This window comes from Haliaeetus albicilla, chromosome 16 (genome assembly GCF_947461875.1).
Source record: "Haliaeetus albicilla chromosome 16, bHalAlb1.1, whole genome shotgun sequence".
NCBI classification, from domain to species: Eukaryota; Metazoa; Chordata; class Aves; order Accipitriformes; family Accipitridae; genus Haliaeetus; species Haliaeetus albicilla.
The window spans coordinates 17,512,812-17,528,923 of record NC_091498.1 but is presented as its reverse complement, the minus strand read 5'-3'; the positions used below and the strand labels follow the sequence as shown (position 1 = coordinate 17,528,923).

Genomic DNA, 16,112 nt, shown 5'->3' with positions numbered 1-16,112 from the left:
CCCCTCCTCCTCCTCAGTGGTGGCCAACTGTCCACGCACCCCAATCGCCTCCTTCAGCTGCTGCAGCAACAAGCCTGGCTCTCCAAACTCTCCCACTGACACAATAGGCAGTAAAGAAATCCATACTGCTGGCTAGTTCATTCTATGCATCTTTTAATAATTAAACCCAAATAAATACAACATAAAAAAGACTACAATAGGCAGTGACCATTTTTTATTCTTCTTTGTGACCTATAATTCCACAGTGATTAAATCTCATTACGCAGTTCTATTATGAGGAGGTTCATGAGCAAGTGTCTCTGATGTCACATTTGAATTTTACTTTTCCCACAAGCCAATCCACTGTTTTTCATTTATGATATAAATACTGAATGTCCCGCATTGAGGTTTTTATTCCTCTTTCTTTCAAAGATGTTACTGAAAAGGCTGCTTTTAGACATATTTTTGTCCTAAGTTATTAAATAAACATACAGACACACAAAATCCCCCAAGAAAACCACAAAAGAACAAATACATGGTAGACACAACTTTCATTGCTGAAAGCGTTACTGGAAAGAGCTCACATATTAATGTGAGGGAAACAGCAAGAAAATTTATATGGAAAAGTTTCTTTCCTTCCTGAGACTAAGTTTAATTTGTGCACACAGTTAAGTGTGGGACAGGTGAAGGGAAGAACTTTGGCATTTATCTATCCAGCAGTCTTCAAAACCATCTCTCAGTTTGGATTATGACTGCAGACACCACAGAGGGGAAAAAAATAAAATATATATATATATATATCTGGGAGGCTAGATAGCAACCTCAGCTGCCCCAATAAATCACTTTCCTCGTGGAAAATGAGATATATTATTTGTGTGTCCAAGATATTCTCTGATAGAGCAGACAACTCCTTTCACCCAGTCTTTCCTTGCATCAGAAACTGTGAATCATAATAGACATTTTTAAAACAACCTTGAAGAGATGAAATTCATCTTAATTTAACTACAATGGAGTCTGGCATTTTTTGAAATTATGGATTCATCTCACCTAACAAAATTTGATTAACTTCGATTCTCAAATATATTTCAATTTCTAACTGGATTTTTCTCTCTCCTTTCAAAATGCATTTCATACTAAGTACCCAGAAAGGGGAATTAAAAAACCCAAAACAACAAAAAACACAGAAGGAGACTTTTATGATACTAACTTACCCTCACCCTGATGACATTGATTTCTACAGCTAGTAGCATTCCATAGAGAACAACCAGGAGTCCTGTGAGGCAAAATCGAAGCTGAGAAAATCCAACCCCATTATCACAGAACTTTACAAATTTGATGGTTTTAGTTATGAAAGCTAAAGTCCAGTAGAACAGCAATGCTGTAGGGGGAAAAAAAAAAAAGTTAATCAGCTCCACAATTGCAAAAATATGCAATAGCAGTATTAAATATTCATTCAGAAAGAATGCAACAAGAATATGTAAAACCAGAGAGTGGCCTTTTCTCATGTCAAAACAGAAGCCTAATTCAACTCCATAAACATGAAAATATTAAGATAATGTTAGCTCCAAATTCCTTTCCTATTAGATTTAGTGGTATTTGGAAAGTTTCACAAACTGAAGGCTGCTGAAGGAAATTTCCATCTGTTGTAAACATGCATCCGCACAATGAATTCAAGGGAGGGAGTTGCCACAGAAGTGAAGGTGGCTGTGAATAACGTTCTTCAAATTTGGTTAATGCTACAAGACTGCTACAAATTTGGCTTGAAGGAAAATTGATCTCATTCCCCCTGCAGATTTCTGGGACATATGCAGGAACAGATATTAAAATATTTTCTCCAAACTGCTGCTGCTCTGTTGTTCAATGCAAATTCCGTATATGTAATTTATAATGCAGAGACATGGGCACATCAAGGAAGGGTGTTCTGGCATTCATAGAGCACAACTTTAACTTTTGAGAGTTCTATACTGAACTTCTTGTCTAAAAGTGCTCATGCTACCATCAGTTATAGATAAATAATCCCTGCAGTAAGCTCTGGTGATTTGGAAACACACTCCATGCCATTCACCACACTGTAAGCCAGCTCTTGTTCCCCATTCTTAAGGAAATACCTTCTAGGGTATGTTCTTTTACATGAATTTTTCATTGCTGCTGTATCTGCCATGGTACAACAACTGGAGTGTGCTCTAACTGCCAAGAAAAACATGGATATGCTTTCTGAGTGTCTTGCTGCAACACCAGAGAAAGTCTTCAACCAAGACATTAGCAACTCTAACTTACAAATACGGATAATCATCAGGAACTTGCACAAATTCCAAACAATCTGTGGTGTTCCAGCTACCCTGAGGCACCCTGTGGGGATGTACTGTGGGGCTACCCTTTCCAAGCAAAAATAAATTCAACACAGAGAGTCTGTATGGGATTTGGGGCTGCCAATCCTGCTCCTATGGAAGTCAATTTCAAAACTCTCATTTAAATGAGAACAGTAAGTGGAACAGTACAGGAGTACTGGGCATTAGGACATTAGCCAAGAGAGTCTATCTTCCTCTAAAATTAATAGGCCAGTTTGTAAGAAGAAAGCACTAAGAGGTCAGATATTTCAGCACTGTATTTTAGTGGCTGATGCAGTTGCAGAGATGATTTAAGCCACATACTCAGAGAATCCCTCTTATAAAACTATAGCCTTCCTAGGTGAGGCTTCTTACCTTCTTCCCAATTTATACTGCATCAAATCTAATCTCCTCATCCTGCTTCAGATTGTTTCCTACCTTTAAGGCACTATTCCTTCCTGTTTGCAATATGTCTGGCTCTAAAAATCTCACTTCATCCAAGAATACATTCCATATTGTTCTACTCCTAACCACCTTTATCTGTCAATCCTTGTGTTTTGTCTCATTCTTCTTGCAACAGAACAGGCTGCGAATGCATCTTTCTCAGAGTAAAGAGGACTTACACAAACATTGCACACTGAAAATCTGCACCAGCAGAGGACACCTAAAAAAACAACCAACCCAACTGGTATCTATATAGAGCTCTTAGAATTAGAAATAAGAACTAGCAGAACCATTCTCCTATTTAGAATTTAAATAAGAGTCTATATAACCTTTTTAATTATTATTATTTTATTAGAATATTCATTTATCTTTTATCTAAGAAGTATTAGAAAGCGCCAAAGGCAACATTCTCAGGTGATAACTGACCTCCCACTGTCATACCTTCTAGAAGCATTTGAACTTATTTAGCTTCTTACCTTTGAATACAAGTGTATATAATCTAATCTGGCAGATGTTCACAGGCCCCTCAAGATAAGGCTCCTTGGAAAATATAGTTATGGCTCTTCCTTTTAAGCTTTGTTTTTATCATCTGGCTGGTGAGTGCATATTGGCTGAGACTTTCTAGAATTATCCCCAAGAACATCCACTGGCCTGAACTGCCTAGTAATCAGACCACAGAGGCATGCTTTCATTTACTTGATTGCTTTAAATCTATTCTAGATGCCTGCAGCCTAAAAAGCCTCGCTTCTTCTTGGGCCACATGAGCTACCACAACCCACAACATCAGAGCGTAGATTCTCGCCTGGCGCCAGACCACTGAAAACTAAGCAATGTGGAACTCAAACTATTCTACACCTTTATTGGATTAAGCCCAACATATGAAAAACCATGCACCTAACTGGATGGGATTTATTAATTAACCTGTGTCTGTTTGGAGAGAAATTTTATGTACTAAGCAATAAGCATTGTATTTATACGATAATAGGAAGTGCCATTTTCAACAATAAACTAATTCCAAGGGAATTAACTACAATGTCAAGGCACAAGAAATTTAAATTAGAAAACTAGATTACTGTCAAAAGTGGTAAGGCAGTCCTGTAATTATGATTGATTAAAAAAAAAAAAAGACAATTTTCTTAAATAAAAAAATTCATGTTTTCCCATACTACTATCCCTTTCAGATTAAAAACTCTAAGTCCTATTGTTATGTCATAATTTTCTCCTACTGTTTAGTTTCTGAGATTTATCTATAAAACAAATAAACTAACTTAAAAAATACTGCAATCAGATGCTAGCATTCAGTTACATATTTTGAGCATCGAGAAAGCTAGCAGATTTTCCAATTCAGTAAGAAAACTATTCTAAAATGTGTCCTGCTAAACTGTACAGCTGTTATGCACCCATTCTGCAACACTATGCAAAAAGCACCAAAATTAGCATTATTACCAGAGTCCCCTGGTAAACAGCACTATACTGGCAAAGCTATGTTTGTTGAAATATAATTACAGGGCAAAACCATACAGAGAAAAAGATCCAGACCAGTTCAAAGTATTCCAATAGTTTGGACACTCAACTGGGACCCTGGACTCAATCATTAGCTTCAGAGAATAAATATTCGAAACCTTATCAACTTTTTTTGATAAGAGATAGTAAGAATAACTACTTCAAAACAGCCAACAGCCTAAGCATAAAGCTGAAATGCAGGACAGTAGAGGAACTTTGCGTCCTTGTCTCGCATACCCCAAGGGAATGTGCTAATTCCCCAGGTCTGTTATGGTATCTGCCTCTTGCTTGTTTATGAAGAGCTGCAAATGGACTTGGTTTCCTTAAGGTACAGAGTGAAAAAGATTTTTAAAAATGAAAACATCTCAAAGGTTCACAGAATTGGAGAATTCAGAATTCATGAACAGACCTTTAAGGGTCTTCTGCCCTGCATCAATGAGAGTTCCCCCACTGGATTTAGTAAATTTAGGATAAGGTTATGTTAGCCTTTGCTTTATATGGCTACCAACTCTTTGCAAGTGTAGGCATCGATCCAGCAGCTGAGGCAGATGATGCCCTGCAGTTAGGCGGAACTTCACTGATGCTCAGAAGCAGCAGAAGATGCCACATCAGGTCATTTACTTTACTCGGTTTGTGTGCGCATGTGTAATATTACATCTCCTCTACAATGTTTTACTAACAAAGAACCCTCTTTCGGTTTTCTTTCTCACATACTCAGCAAAAGTTTATCACCAACTTAAGTTTTCCTCACAGTTTCCATTTACCTCATTTGTATTAGGCTCTAAAAGAAAGCTGCTTCATGGCCACACTGCACTGTAGTGGGTTGATAGCTGAGTATAGGTAAAACTTAACTATCTCATACTGGGCTAATGTGCATAAAGTTATCACCACCTAGTTCCAGATGTCAATACAGAGTAGTTGCAATTAACACTGAAAGATAACGATCCTCACAGTTAGATAACAATAAATTTCTGCAGTCAAGAATAAAGGATGGAGACTTCCAGAAATGTCTGTCTTAGGTTCTCTCGCAAACACAGGACAATGAAGAGAAAAATAGAGCCAAAAATAAAATAATAATCAAAGGCCATCACCTTGTGAAGACTTTGGATCAAAATTCAAATCAGACCAACTAAGTGGGAAAGACTATGGTAGTCTGATTTTCTTTTTTTGCCTGAGAGTTAGCTATTAAGATTAGATTTCCTAAAAGGAGCCTATTCCTTGGAAATTCTTGCAAAATGAAAATTCATAATTATTACCTTCAGTATCAATAACACTTACTTAAGTGTTGGTATTCATTGGTATAACTGTTTATTATTCAAGTATTGTCCAGAGCTTATCCAGCATCAACACTTTAAATACTGAACAAAATTATCATAAGAGAAATCTCTACAGAGAAGGCATTATGCAAAAACGGGTAATCAACTACCAGCTGTAAATTTGTGCTACCCTTCTCAATGACTTAACAGCAGGAACATGGCAGCAACACTGAATAATTAAACACTGCATTATACATCTAAAATCACAACAACAAAAAAAACCCGAAGAAAATCACTGCTTGCTTTCCACAGGTGATTGTAACTGGCTAGCAATGCTTTCCTGAGACACAACATCTAGTACTGTGAGATGGTGTTAAATAGACTATGTGGACTTATTAAAAAAGTAACTAAATGACTGCACCTGGTTATAAAAGGCAAAAAAGATCCTACTTAAAAGAAAGGTACAAGAAGAAAAGCAGTCCCAGATGAGAAGACATAAAGGTTACCAAGCCTGAATAGGAATCTGAGGTTTTTACAGAGGAATGAGGTCAGGTTTTTTTCTTTTGTTGTTGTTGTTTTTTTTTTTTTTTACAGGAGTTACAGTCTCCTTCTGCAGAAGAGGATGTTCACTTAACACAACATGCAGTTCAAAATAATCTTCAATATTTAAAAGCTTTCTCAAATCCAGTTGTTACTGACTTCTTACCACCTGACAAAAACTAGAACAGAACTTTGATACACAGAGCTACAATGACACAAGACACGCCTTAGCAGGATCTACTAATACAGAAAACCAGCTCAAACAAAATTTGATGAGCCAGGACCACCAAAGAAATAACAGCTAACAGGATGACTAAACATGTAGACATCCACAGCCTGCAATCTACTTAAACAGCGGAGAACACATCACCAACTGCATGATTGTCAGCAGTAATAGATTTCCCATAGCTAGCTACAATTTATTTACAATCTTGCAAAAAATAGAGTATACTAGGTAGTTCTTATACATAGCATTTTCCATTCAAAAGCAATTTACAAAGGGAGATTGAGGAACAGCAAGCAAGAACAAGCAGGCAAAGTAATATATCCAGGGTCATACTGAAAGTCAGTGATGTCATTAATTTCCCTTGACTCCCTGCATATTTCAGTAGACCACATACACGAAGACGGCTTCAATCTTATATCATGCTTATATGCAACATGCTGACAAGCAGGGGGATTTGGATAGCTTTCAGAGTTACGAATTTGATGTGCTACTTTTCCCACAAATCCAGTTTTTCCTAGAGAAGCCTTTGGCCCATTGGATCCCCAAGAACACCATACAGAATACTACTAGAAGTTAAAAGCATTGAAAACAATGAACTGTTTCAGGAAAACTCAGAACTGAGTCTGGTAATGGCAGCCAGCAGAACAGAACACAGGTGTACCTTTATCCATACAGGCTAGCACTGAGACTGCAATCACCTGTCATAGAACGAACAGACACACAGCACCACAGTCGCGCTTCTGAGTCTTCTAAGTTGTGAGACGTACCGATTAACAACTTTGGGAAATTGGATGTTTCGATATTATGGTAATAGACAACCGATGTGATGGCCGCCAAGAATGCCATCCCAGCCGGCATGTACAGGTGTAAATGGCGCGATTCTGAAACCCTTAAAAAGAAAAAAGTGAACATCTATTAAAATCAAACCCTTTTAGCTATTTAAATGTTTCCCTTTTAATTTATGGATTGTATCCTGTACCCAGCCCTGACGTAGGATTTTCTAGAACGAGTTATGGACGTAAAGCTCTCCGATTTTCAATTGGATTTATGCTCCTAAATCACATAGTTTGATTTCAGATTCCTCCCCTGTGCTGAAAATGAAACGTGTGTACTCCTATTTCCTACTGAAATCAGTTGGAATGTTGTTTAAATTCGGATAAGCAGCTCAGCTCCAAAATGAGAAAAGTTAATTTAAGCTAAACTAGTTTGGGAGCTGTCCATCAAACTATGTAGGTAAGATCAACTGACAGCACAGTTTAAGATTTCCTACAGAAACATTTGGTAGAAATGTTTAATTTTCTTTTTCCAGTTTGGGAGAAGGAACAGCACCACAGCATGGGAATTACTTACAGCAAGTTCTGCTGTCAGCGATTGCAAGCCAACAAACAAAACCTATAACAGAATCATATACCCTTAAGCTTTATCCTATAAAGAAAAACTCCTGATGCTTCACTTGACGTAGCAGCGGAGGGGGTCCCGCCAACTACAGCCCTTTGGGAATATGCGAATTGTTGGGCAACGTTGTTGGTTTGTGCAGAGGTGGATAGAATCATCCCCACCTCTTCCCTCCTACTTGCCATCTTCTCCTCCTCCTCCCCTTTTCTTTCTTTCACAAAAGTAATGGAGTTAAGAGGTACAATTTCCTCTGTCTCCCAACCAACTCCAGGAGAAGAGGCATCACGAGAAAATCTTCAGGACACGAACACTTGGGGAAATTCACACCTTGTCCTCTGAACCTCATGGAAAATAAATTAGCATCCCTTTGTGTACGTTGGAGAGACAAAAGGGGCTGCGCTGTCAGGGAGCTGGATACCATCACAGGACATCACACGTCTCAGAGCAGAACGTCCCAGATGACTAACAGATCCGCAGGAGCTCAGGAGGACCACATCCTGCATCTGTACTGGGAAAGGAAAGCCCTCCCTCACATGGACGCAGTGCTGAACTCTGCAGAGCTGGCTGGAGCCATGCTGACAGCCTGTGTCACAAACACTTAACTCATCTTGTTGACAATGAGTTGTACACGTATACAGCGAAAACAGAAAAGATTCTCCAGCCTCTGAATTCCTAGTAATGCCAGGGGTTTTTGTACATCAGGGCTGAATTCTCAGCAAGGAAGAACAAGCAATAGGAAGAGATTTCTTCAGACAGCCTAAGCTTCAGTAGGTAACACTGCAGGAGTGGGAGGTTTTTTTAAAATTTATTTCACAGGCAAAAGTTGCTGGAATTCCCCTATATAACTGTATCTCCAATACGCCACATCTACTGCTGAGGTGCCAAAGCCTTTGGCACCCAATTGCTGTCAAAAGGACTTACCAACATGATCCCTTTTGTGCCTTAGAAAGCTGCCGAGTCTCAAAATCTGCTTTTATTCACTGGAGCACTCACTAGCCTGCCGAGAGCTTAGGAGGCACAACTGTGGGTTGGCACTCCCCCAGTATAGCTGGGAGCTTTGATTCTCATCAGGTGACACTTATTACTTAACAGCAGCATTCTGAGTCAAGTTAAATAGCAAATAAATATAATGAGAGGAATTGCTAAAGAGCAAAATAAAACAGAAAACTAAAAGCAGGAGATTTTGCTCTGAGCATCCCACACCCTGATAACTCTGAATAAGCACGAGAAAAAATCCTTTTCAGAAAAACCTGGCACTGAGAAACATCCTATTTATATACATTTAAGAGAAGTTATAATAATGATGATATCAGCTTCTACAGCAGAATACTGCAGTGCCTTTCACACTAGTTGGTGGACGGTTATATAGATGGCTAAACAGAGAGGTTTTGTTCTATTTAACAAGGAGCTTCAAATTTATAATGCTTGGGTTGCAAATTCGTAATACTTATGAAAATCAGACCTTTCTTTAGGGGAAGATGACTATAGTCATCGTTATACAACATTAGCTTTTTTTCATAATAAATCACTCTCCTGTATCACTTGTTTCACTTGGAATAATTTTTCCCCACAGATTACTGTTTAAAGACATCCTAAGTTGAATAACAGATGCTGGATCATGCTCATATAATGTGAGCTGCTCTGCTCAAGGTAACAGATCAGACGTACTGCAGAAATATCAGAAGAAACTCTATGGGGTGTGAGATAAGGCCCAGTAGATCCACTCCTTTTATTAAGATGAGCAGAACTCAGTTTGTGAGGAAACTGTATGACCTACTGTGCACATGGGAGTTCTGCCTGAGTAAGGACTGTGGGACTGGGTCCTTGGACATAAAACATATCACGAAAATGTCACCATCTGCTTGAATTGTTAGGATTTATCTGTGATTAGTCTTTGGAAAGATAGTGTCATTAAGCTGAACTAAAAATGATTAAGGTCAGTTGTGCGTGTGTACATAACTTGGCAAGGCCTGTGGAATTTCTGATACAAGGTCGGTAGGTTAATCACCAAGAATACAGATTACATGTTTAGAACCACAAGGAATATGGTCTAGATGAGAATTTAGATGGGGAGAAAATACCTACCCTGAAACCCTTAAAATGCTCAGTGCTATCGGGAGAAGGTAGACATACACACTTACCCATCAGACACTATGCCCTCTGCAATTTCACACACAAGCACAAACAAGAGGATAAAAGTCAGTATCCAGCGTAAATTGTGGCCAGGAAAATGAAGCCATGTGCTATGGTGTATATGTACTTTGGAACTCTGACTTCCCCATCCTAAACAGGAAAAGAAAATTATAGAGCTTTCTTAACAACAAGAGTGACATACAAAGCTCCTGCATACAGAAAAGCATATATGTAATAAACTAGTGTACTAAAGTTGACACAACTGTGTTGTTAAACGTGCACATATTTGAATATTTTCAGAGCTGCGTTCTCATTGCTTTACTTCATACAGAATAAAATCAGTAACGCAGACAAGACACAGCCTTAAATTCCTATACTTTTAGCATCTTACTATCAAGTAATTACATGCATGAAACATTTTTCAAATATATTAGCAGTTTAAATGAACAACAAATGAACATTTTGACAAATAGGCACAAACACTATAACACATACACTATTTTTTCTTCACTTCAATGCATTTAGGAATTTACACCTTGTCTTACTTTTTTTTTTTTTTAAAGTAACTCATGCTCTTGATCTAGCTAAAAATCAGCAATACCGAGAAAAGCCAGATAAACACAGATGGCCCTAAGCAGCTCTTCAGCCGACCCCCGTTTTAACAGCTGTACTGTTATTTCAGCAGCGGACCTTTTACGCTCAACAGACGTGAGTGTTAAATCACGCAGCTCGTGCCCTGGCTATCTAGAGCACGGACCAGGCTGAGGAGAACGGTACTCAAACGGTGACAGCCGCATGTATTAAACCACCGGGCCACCTACCGGTAACCCCAGTTTTACGTTATCAAATAATTCCCGCTGCAGACGCGGCAAGAGTTACAGCACCCCGGCAGCCCTCCCACTCGGTACCAGCGACGAGGAGGGCTGTCCGGCTGCGGTAGCTCTTCAGCAGCTGCAGGCAGCATTATTTGACGAGGTAAGACTGCCTCACCCGGTTTTCTGGTTTTCAACAGCGCGCTGCTTTTTCGCTTCCCGCGCTGCCGGTCCAAGCCTGCAGGCAAGCCCTGCCGCTCCTCGGCATCCCTCCCCCGCGCACGGGGTTGGTTTCACCTGCAGGGAGGGAGCCCCCGGCGGGGGGAGGCGGGCACCGCTGCCCCGAGCCGACAGACGCGCGGGGAGCGGCCGGGCAGCCTCGGCAGGGGCGGCCGCCGGGGCGTCCCGGAGCTCCCCGACACCGCGTCCCGGCGGCCGCCCGCCTCCCCGCGGGGACGGGAGCGCAGCACAGAGGGCGAGGCCGGGCCGAGGAGGGGACGCGGCACGGCAAGGCCAGGCGAGCGGCGGGGGAGCGCGACACGCACCGCACGGCAAAGCGGGGGAGGGAAACCCACGGCAAGACAAAGCAAGGCGGGCGGGGGGGTGCAGGAGAAAAGCACGGGGGGGGGGGGCAGAAGGCGAGGGAGCCCCGCAGGCACTCACCGATGAAGAGGATGGGGAAGGTGATGAAGAGCAGGAAGACGTGCGGCACCACGTTGAGCGCGTCCACGAAGCAGCCGTTGTTGAGCACGCCGTGGTCCACGTTGTAGGCGGTGGAGTTGCCCTCGTCGCCGCAGAAAGCCAGGGCCATGGCGGGACCCTGCGCGCAGCCGGGCGCCGCCTCCGCGCACATCCAGGCGGGGCCGGCGCGGGCTGCGCGGCGGCGGCGGCGGCTCTGCCCGCACCTGCCGGACGGCGACGGCGGCGGCCGCCGAGCGGCCCCGGCCCCGCCCCCCCGAGACCCCGCCCCCGCGGCCCCGCCCTAACGGCCCGCCCGCCCTCGCCCCCCGCGCCGGGCTGGGGGGGCTAAAACGGCCTCGGGGGCGGGGGGGGGCCGGGGAGGTTGGAGCCCGGGAGGGCAGGAAGGTGTCCTCCCTCCCGTTCCTGCGCCGACCCGAGACCCGCGCGAAAACACCGTGACAGCCCTCGGCTGCCTTACGGCAACACAAACCAGCGTTCCAGTTTCCTGGGGCACGGTAATGAAGCAGTTCACGCATCGTTCATGAGACAGAACATTACAAAAAAAACCCAAACAAACCAAAAAACCAAACCGCAAAACACTGCGTTAGTCACGACGGAGGACCGCAGACTACAAGAAGTATATATTTTTAACCTCGTCAGCTTCGTGCTTTTTTCTCCACCATGATGAAGATACTACTAGATTAAATCGCGCACACAGCTGTGCCCTGCCCTCAAAAGAGAGTTCGACATCATATCCTAAACAGCTATTACATTCGTGCTTTACCTTTTTTCATCCCTAAAATGAGTTCAAGCCTAACTTCCCCCCCCGCCCCGAGACCGCTGCAGTCTGTGGGAATCAGACCAGTGAGTGGGTTCTGCATCACTCCCTAAGCAATTTTATGTATATCAAAATAATCTATAAATCAAACTTTTCAAACCTTTTTGTCTTGAGTAGAAATTAGGTTCAGCTGAGCCAAAGCCAAACAAATACTCTAATCAGATACCTCCATGCTGGGGGACAATACTGGAAAGTAAAATGTGATGTGCATCAGAAATCTGCACCTGGCTTAGACTTCCAAGCACAGGTGGAGTCAAAACCTGAGATTCACGTATCTCTGGTATGTAGCCATGAAATACTCAACATTAAGTTATGTAACCAAATCCTTTACTTCAGAGCTCCTTTCATCCCCAGTCACGCTTATCCACTGCTTAGCTGAGTATTTAGTACAGCTTGCCACATCCTACCAACAGAAGTGCAAACAAATAATGCCTACATATCTAGGCTTAACTCTTCAAAATGCAAAAGCTACAAGTTGGCTAAATGCCTCTAAGGGAAATGACCCCATAAATGAAAAATCTCCTTGTTTTTCCTTTAATGATCAAGCTATGGATGCTCAACATAACAGAGAGCATTCCATTTCTAGGACAGACAGCTCCACTAATAGACCTGAAAATTCTGTCGTGCTGCTTTGTTGTCGGACAGGAGAAAAGAAAAAGTAGTTCTCTGCATGCAACATATTATTTCCTATATAGGGTCTTCTTGGGCTACAGCAGTGTGGTTAAAAATGAAAATTAAAAGACAAACCCCAAGCCAAATCCTGTGTATATGTATTTTCAGATATTAAAGTTACACCCACACTGGAAAGACTATAATTATTTTAAGTTTTGGACAGAACCCAGCATTCATCTGAGCTTCTGGTTAAGCTCATCTCTGTTATCCTAATAGTTATTTAATAAACAGTATGTGCAGTTTACATGGAGATACTTTTAAAATAATTTATATTTGAGTATTTCCTGAGGCCCCAAGTAACACAAGGGTTCTGTGTTACAGACAAATAGCAGTGAGGAACTCTTGACAGTTTACACTCTAGAGGCTGAAATCATGGGGTAAGATTTGGGGGAGGAATCATCATCACCTTCGTTGTAGCCGGAGAACTAAACACAGAAATCAAAGTTTGTCAAAGCCTCCAAAGGAATCTGGGAACTGAGCTCACATCCCCAGCCTCTGCACGGTATCTGAACCTTGAGACCAGCTTCCTTTACTACAAGGTGTCAATCACAATATTTTAAAAAACTTATTTCTCAAACAACAAAACACCAGGAGAGTCCATAGTTTGGAATTTGAAATTTATCTTTTCAATAGTTTGCAAATGCAGCCAAGATGACATAGTTAACATGGTGGTTTAAACTTAATGGTCCTAGTCCAGGTCCTGCAACATATGTGCACCCATCACAGAGCTAAAGTTGAGTCAGAAATGTGTTGGCAACCTGAACAGAAAGGTGATGGATTAAAATGGGGAAGAGTCTTGGATTACAATTAACTGCTTAATGAAATACTGAAAAAAACCACACTGACAGAAATCAAAACACTCGATAAACTAAAATTGGTAAGCTGAGCATTCTTAGCAAGAAACACACACATGCACACGCACAAACTCTTTAAAGAGCTCACACTTCCAATAATAATGCCACACTTTTGTCCCTGCTATAACAATGAAATTAAGAGTGCTGAATTTGGACTGCTACTGGTTTTGCTCACTAAAGCATCAAATGACAATCTCTTTTTCACTCACAAATGGTGAAAGAGCTGTTCTGTGACTTTACAAAATAATTCTAAGATGGAGTTAGATCCTTTTCTGAAAAGCTTAGACGTGATTGCCTGTGGTGCTGAAGGACTGAATCTACTTACCCAGAATATCTTTGCCAGTCCTGTGTCCAGTGGGCTTTGGTCACAGAGGAATAGGTTTTTTCCTCAAAGTTGCATTTTTGTGAAGCTTTGTGAGAACAGAATTACTTCTCAAAGTACAGAAAAGGCAAAAAACAATATGAAACCAACAGACAGCTATGTTTATCTGCATGTTGCAAAGGCAACCTAATTTTTCACAAAAGTCCCATTAGATCTCTTTTCCCTCACTCTTTTTTATTTCCATATCACAAGAAGTCAGTTTTCTACTTCATCATTTCAACATATCTATTAGCAATGAGAAATCAGGTTAGATCCTGGCAGCCACCAGCACATTCATTAGGTGACTGGAAACATTTGGGAAGCATCTTGTTTATTTGAAATCGAATTCCAGGCAGCCAAGGGCAATATTTTTAATACAAGAAAAAAAAAATCACTTTTTGTGCTTGCTTTGGAATTTGAGTTTGTCGACAGGATGCAAACAGGTTTTGGTATTTACAGTTAAGTATTGACACTTCAGAATTTAAAACGTAATACTTGTTTTTAAAAGGTAAGAGTATTCATTTACGTGGAAGTTTTAATTTTTCTTTTCCACCTTCGTCATTTGTTTCTTGCTCCTCTTATTCAGCTGCTTTGCGCTGACCTCTCATTCTCAATAGTGCTATGCAGGGGAAGCGATCTATTTCTAAAAATCATGTTTTGCTACTACGGATCACTCTGCAGGTTTTTGCTTGTGTTTACATCTAGAAATGCAGATACAAAAGAAAAATACACTTTTGAAAGTTCTGAACAGCCACAGCCCACATTCAAAATCAGTTAGCATATAAGTTTAGGCATCAAGCAGGAAAATTTCATTTTCCTGTGTATTTTAAAGTCATTAATGGGACCACGTATTAAGAGGAAATCTTAATCAGAAAAAAACCTAATAAAGAAAATCCTTACTGTGATTTAGAATTTGCTAAACAAGATATACTGATTTATGACTTTTGCTTCCTATTAAATTTTGCTCTTGGAGGTAGAGAGGAAAAGCAATTTACATGAATGGGAGAAAACTACTAAACCCTTTCAAAATCACATTGGGAAAGGTTGAGAGGAAAAAATTGGAGAAAATCACCTCCAGAGAAAACTGTTATTTGATTCTTGTGGAACAAAGAACTCCATTCTATAATTTCATAGAAGATACCATTTGTCAAAGTAAATGAAATATCCTTGTAAAAATTTTCTAAGGTACTACTACTAAAAACAGTGCAATAAGCATAATAGTGCAGAAGTTCACAGAAATGGCTGGTTTTCTCTAAATAAACCTCATTAATTTTTAATTGCTGTCCCTCATTAAAAATGAAGAAAGAGCTTATGAGTAAGCAGATCTATCTTAGAGTGGAAACAAAATACAATCATCTTTAGGCAAATAGTTAGATAGGTGTTTTAGATTAGAACAGCTTATTTTTAAGTGTGTGCCACAGAGTTCCATCGGAACTAATGAATGGGAACTTTTCTGCATCCACTTGTGTCCTGGTTTCAGCTGGGATAGAGTTAACTGTCTTCCTAGTAGCTGGTACAGTGCTATGTTTTGAGTTCAGTATGAGAAGAATGTTGATAACACACTGATGTTTTCAGTTGTTGCTAAGTAGTGTTTTGACTAAAGTCAAGGATTTTTCAGCTTCTCATGTCCAGCCAGCCAGAAAGCTGGAGGGGCACAAGAAGTTGGGAGGGGACACAGCCAGGACAGCTGACCCAAACTGGCCAAAGGGATATTCCATACCATGTGACGTCACATCCAGTATAGGAACTGGGAAGGGGGGGGCAGGGAATCGCCACTCGGGGACTAACTGGGTGTCGGTCGGCGGGTGGTGAGCAATTGCCCTGCGCATCACTTGTACATTCCAATCCTTTCATTATTGCTGTTGTCATTTTATTAGTGTTATCATTATCATTATTAGTTTCTTCTTTTCTGTTCTATTAAACCATTCTTATCCCAGCCCACGGGTTTTGCTTCTTTTCCCGATTTTCTCCCCCATCCCACTGGGTGGGGGGGAGTGAGTGAGCGGCTGCGTGGTGTTTAGTTGCTGGCTGGGGTTAAACCACAACAACTTGTTACATCACCAAAAATAGCAGCATATATATTACTGATGC

General features: G+C 41.1%; 1 protein-coding gene across 4 annotated transcripts in view; it reads right to left on the bottom strand.

Moving 5' to 3' along the window:
- The window catches only part of ABCC8 (ATP binding cassette subfamily C member 8), an 80,953-nt gene extending 69,406 nt beyond the window's left edge, over positions 1-11,547 (bottom strand). For 2 of the 4 annotated variants that reach the window (XM_069803732.1, XM_069803734.1), the window contains exons 1-4: positions 11,279-11,541; positions 9,812-9,953; positions 6,974-7,164; positions 1,191-1,357 (exon numbers count right to left, since the gene is read on the bottom strand). In XM_069803732.1, coding sequence (XP_069659833.1) covers positions 1,191-1,357; positions 6,974-7,164; positions 9,812-9,953; positions 11,279-11,468 — 690 coding nt within the window. In that variant the 5' untranslated portion in view covers positions 11,469-11,541. Of the gene's footprint in view, positions 1-1,190; positions 1,358-6,973; positions 7,165-9,811; positions 9,954-11,278 lie in introns of all 4 variants that reach the window. The other 2 variants (XR_011328121.1, XM_069803733.1) reach the window with 2 other exon arrangements.
- Positions 11,548-16,112: the final 4,565 nt, after the last annotated feature.